At 30.7% G+C, this 5,469-nt stretch overlaps 1 protein-coding gene across 1 annotated transcript in view; it reads right to left on the reverse strand.

The window, feature by feature from the left end:
- The window catches only part of LOC107731309 (far upstream element-binding protein 3-like), a 37,541-nt gene that overhangs the window by 23,978 nt on the left and 8,094 nt on the right, over positions 1-5,469 (reverse strand). The window contains exons 2-5 of the mRNA XM_016542362.1: positions 3,351-3,459; positions 2,140-2,176; positions 1,973-2,022; positions 1,485-1,556 (exon numbers count right to left, since the gene is read on the reverse strand). Of these exons, the coding sequence (XP_016397848.1) occupies positions 1,485-1,556; positions 1,973-2,022; positions 2,140-2,176; positions 3,351-3,459 (268 nt within the window). The remainder of the gene's footprint in view (positions 1-1,484; positions 1,557-1,972; positions 2,023-2,139; positions 2,177-3,350; positions 3,460-5,469) is intronic.

Consider the following 5,469-nt stretch of genomic DNA (forward strand, 5'->3'; position numbering starts at 1 on the left):
CAGCGCTGCGCTTATGAACAGCAATGATTCAGTGTTTCCTTGGTTACTGCTGTAAACAAAGCAGAGCTGCGCTTATGAACTTTAATATGCATTATACAGAGGCAAGATGAAAAGAAAAAATACCATCTAAACTTTTCTAAAGACAGCAAGTTCCCCTCAGACATACATTCTTATAAACTCCTACACCTAATTGAATCGTGATTTGTTTTTTGGGGAAGTCGTGGCCTAATGGTTAGAGAGTCGGACTCGTAACCCAAAGGTCACGTCATGTCACGTCACGTTTAGCATCTCAACCGATTTGAATCGTCACATATTTGAATCGATTTTCAACCGGCTCGCGGTTAATCGTTACATCCCTACTGCAAGCTACTCAAATTAGAAACCAAAAAAAAAAAAAATGCACAACACAAACTCCAACAAATAAATTTCCCCAATCCTACAAATCTTTCGCTCTACACGGCTAACGTTACGTGCATCCTATTGTTCACTTTACAGCTTCAGAGTTTGGATATCACGGTTATATTTGCATTAAATTAACTTAAGACTACAGACGGATCAGACACTTTCACTTCACTTTTTTAAATCAATATTCATTATACATTCATCTTTATCAGTAAAATCGTGATAAATGGCACTATTTGGTTAGAAACGCACACAAACTATGTTATTAGTGTGTTCAACAAGAAAAAAACGTCATTTATTTGTTTGCATAAATTCAACTGAGAAATGCATAGATCTAGTGAAGATTAGGATAATTTTGCAAAAATGTAATAATCAAATACTAAGAAAAATGCATCATAAATTTCTCAAATGTATTATTATAATTTATAATTATTAATTTAATATTTTATGAAATATCAATATAATATTTATCACACGATTTATCGTAAAATATTTAAATAGTTTCATAACTAGAATATTTTTATTTAAAATTTTATTTAAATTTATGCATAAAGAAAAGGATAATTTCACAACAATTCCGCATAAATGCAATGGTACAAATTATTATAAATTAAAACCAACAATTACTTAGGAATATGTATCAAAAATAATTTCTCAAATGTATAAATAGAATTTATAATTAATTAAATTTGTATTGAATATTAACATAATATTTTTATTGCACGTTTTACATTTTTCATTACTATAATTTTTTTATTTATAAAATCAACAATTACCACTTAATTGTATACATCATATGTTTAATATGCATCAATAATATAATTTCTCAAATGCATAATTAGAATTTATAATTATTATTAATTAAATATTGATGAAATATCAATATAGTACACATTTTATAATATTTAACTAGTTTCATTATTATATAATTATTAATGACTTTTTAATTATATAAATATAAATATAATATTATACATATTTTTTATAATAGCACATTAATATCTTAATTATTATAATATTTTTATTTTGCATTTTTATTTAGATTTAAGCATTTGAAAGACACTTTTCAGATCAGAACGTACCAGAGGCGATCTGGATCTTACAGTTGGATTCCAGCTGAATTCTCGTGATCTGCTCGCCGCCGCGTCCAATGACTGATAAAAACACACAGATCCGCTTATATCAGGCCAAAAATTGCATGCATACTGATTTATAAAGAAGAATTTTTTTTAATAAAAATAGTTCAGCTTCTAACAGGCCAAAAATTTTATGCATACTATTTTTTTTGCATGCATGCAAAGTTTTTCAAAACACAACAGCAAATCCTTATTTTTTAGACAAGCTGCTCTAAATTTAAAAAATAATAATAATAAAAGTGAGCAAATCATTATAAACCTCAGTAGGACTTTGTCACTAAAAATCTGCACATGCATGCATTTTTAGAGCATTCCGTAAAATGTAACATTTTATCACAGCGAAGCTGCATTAGGTTGTTATTTTTATGCTAACTATTAGACTATTAAAGCTCAAATGTTTGTGCAAAAGCCATATGAAGAATATCAGTACTTACTGAATCCAACCATCTTATCAGGCACTTTGAACTCTTCTGTCATTATAGCCCTAAACAAACACATAACATGATCATTACAGCTGTGCACAGAAATGCATGTTTATTAGTCAAAAAACTATAATAAGCAACAGCACAACATGAGAGTTTTAATAAATACAAGCGCTCACCTTGTACCATGCACCATTGCACCGAGCTGGTTTGCCACTGCACAGAAACAGAAGGGAATATTACAGTCTGGCAGAACAAACTTCAAACCTGAGAATACGTAAATGTTCCAAAAAAAAAAATATTTAAAAATACGGTAATAAATAATCTATTATATTTCAAGAGCTGAACAACTTTGGTAAAATGTTGGAGTTAAAAAATTTTCATAAATAGTTAAATAGTTAAAAAAAATTGTTAAATAGTATGAATAATTTAAAAACAGTAAAAATAATTCATTATTATTTATTTATTTATCTAACAAATTAGGTTTTAGACACTCAACGAATCGCAAATAAATAAAGAATAACAAAAGCAAAATGCTAAAAAAATATATTTTCGCTACATGAATCTGCAGGTCAAAATTCACCAGACTTAAACTCTTGGTACGCAGCGATTATTATTAATATCAATGCATACTGAAACGTACTGTTTGCATGCATGTTGGTTTCAGTTAAACATTCATGCAACAAGAAAATATTCAATTTAATACATTTTGGAAAAAAAAAATTATAAAAAATAACTCCTTTAAAAAAAAAAAAAAAAAAGTTAAGGTATTTTTTTGTTTGTTTACAAATAAGATGCATTACTAATTAATATAATTTTGGGGGGAGTTTTTTTTTTTTTTTCTAAGAATTTTTTTTTTTATATATAATATGCCAAACTACTTAATAAAGCTGTCCTTTCAAGTTTTAGTAATGACCAATAACAATTTAAGCCAGAAAAAAAGTATTGCATTGATAACTGAATAAAAGATTAAAAATAAAATAATTTCCCACAGATTTTTTAACCACGATGTGTTTGAATCACAGGTTTATTCTGGTGTTTTGAAGCCGAATCAGGCCACACAAACAGGTTTCACTTCCTGACGTTTGCACAAGAGTTCAAGAGCAGAAGTAGCCATCAATGGCTGGTGTGGGAAAACACTGTCAAAGGTCAACGCTTCTTAAAGCCCTGCATTGATTTTAACCTCAAAGTTACTTTACTTTCGTCCTGTATCTGCTGTATTACTCAGACTAACACTGACATGATATTAATCATTTAGCAGACAAGATAACCACAAATCAGCCTAGTGGTGCCTAATAATGCAGCAACATTCATAAGCAACAGGTGTGTGTTTATGTTAAAATCGGAGCTTTAATGATCCATCTCATAAATAAAGGATTTGAGGACGTACCTCCTTCGTCCAGCGAGCGTTTCTGTCCTCCGAAGCCATACAGCGAGGCATCGACGACCGGAGACGAGTTATTCAGATGCTGCATCTGCTCTCCTCCCATCTTAGCAATCTGTGAGACCAGAGAGCAAACCACGGCCTGAAACACGTCTGACAGAGGCATACAGGACTGGGTGATAACATAACATAACATAACATAACATAAAATAAAAAATTTAAAAATTTAATAAAAAAATTATATTAAATTAAAATTAAAATTAAAATTAAAATTAAAATTAAAATTAAAAAAATTAAAACCAAAAAAAAAAACATTTTCATTGCTAGAAATAATATAAACATTAAATGAAATAAAATAAAAAAAATATTTCAGCGAGTTCACAAGGCAAAATCTTATTTTCATTTAGTTTAACTTGATGACTAAAATAATTAAAACTGAAACTAAAATTAAAACTATAAAAAACATTTTCATTATAGAAATATAAACATTAACTGAAATAAATTTTTTAATATTTCAGCGAGTTCTCAAGGCAAAATCTCATTTTAATTTAGTTTAACCTGATGTGATTAAAACTAAACTGACTAAACAGCGCAAAACAATCCAGAACGACTTATCGTGCCAACTATTTTTTCCTAAAGTGATCAAACTTGCACGAACTCTTCTAGAACGGCTGCAGAAAGCAGAAGACACGCAGTCTGTCGCCACAGTATCAGGCTCTTAACAGAGAATCGATCCGTCAGGCGCCTCCTTACAAGCGCCGACACTCAGGAGAGTTACAATGAAGTCATTCAGAGACAACAACTCTACACTCATCTGCATTAACATCTCAGAACATGTCTCGAAACTTAGCAGTGCCTCAAAGTGTGCAGATTGTTTGCAACGCGTATGACAAAGTAACGCTCTTTAAATCGCACCTGTATGTTACAAATAAGCGATGATGATGATACTGGAATATTCATGCGAGTTTACGGCTCCCGTCTGGTTTTTCATGTTATGCAAACGTGGCGCGGCACATGCATGAATGACTCCTCTCAGTGTCTCATATTCACACGAGCTTCTGTCTGAAACACTGACACGTGTGTGTCACGACAGCTGCATGTCGCTGCTCACTATACGGCTCTCATGAAATCAATGACTTTAACAATGAATGCAACTTCCAAAGTAACTACAAGAACTTCTGTGGTATACAGTGTAATGCTTGCAAGTTACTTTGACTTTTACCAAGAAACGAAGTACTCATCTGAGTAGATATACTACATGCAATACTGTATGTAATGGTAAAATGACAATTATGAGTATTAAAAATGCTCATCTGAGTAGATATACTACATGCAATACTGTATGTAATGGTAAAATGACAATTATGAGTATTAAAAATGCTCATCTGAGTAGATATACTACATGCAATACTGTATGTAATGGTAAAATGACAATTATGAGTATTAAAAATGCTCATCTGAGTAGATATACTACATGCAATACTGTATGTAATGGTAAAATGACAATTATGAGTATTAAAAATGCTCATCTGAGTAGATATACTACATGCAATACTGTATGTAATGGTAAAATGACAATTATGAGTATTAAAAATGCTCATCTGAGTAGATATACTACATGCAATACTGTATGTAATTGTAAAATGACAATTAGGAGTATTAAAAATGCTCATCTGAGTAGATATACTACATTCAATACTGTATGTAAAGGTAAAATTTTAATTTTGGGTATTAAAAATGCTCATATGAGCAGATATACTAAATGCAATACTGTATGTGAAGGTAAAATGACAATTATGAACTGTTATCATTTACATGTGTGGAGCATCTCAATCTCCATCTCTGCATGTTGTTGTGAGTTTGGGTTTATTATAACGTTCATCTGGGAACGCAACGTGCGCCATTTCATCAGATTTGTAAGGTAAACCATTTATAAATCTACGCAAACACAGGAGAATACATCATTATCTCGCGGTTTCAAAATAAAAGTTCAAATCCTCACTCTGAGTTCACACGTTTTGATGTCCACATATTCTTTTAATTACAGTGGCTATAGCATTTCTGTCCTAAAGAAATGGCCAAATATTAAAGATTAAGTGGACATTTGAATTAAATGGTGCTTGGT

This window comes from Sinocyclocheilus rhinocerous, unplaced genomic scaffold (assembly GCF_001515625.1).
Source record: "Sinocyclocheilus rhinocerous isolate Xijiao unplaced genomic scaffold, SAMN03320098_v1.1 scaffold2594, whole genome shotgun sequence".
Taxonomy (NCBI): domain Eukaryota; kingdom Metazoa; phylum Chordata; class Actinopteri; order Cypriniformes; family Cyprinidae; genus Sinocyclocheilus; species Sinocyclocheilus rhinocerous.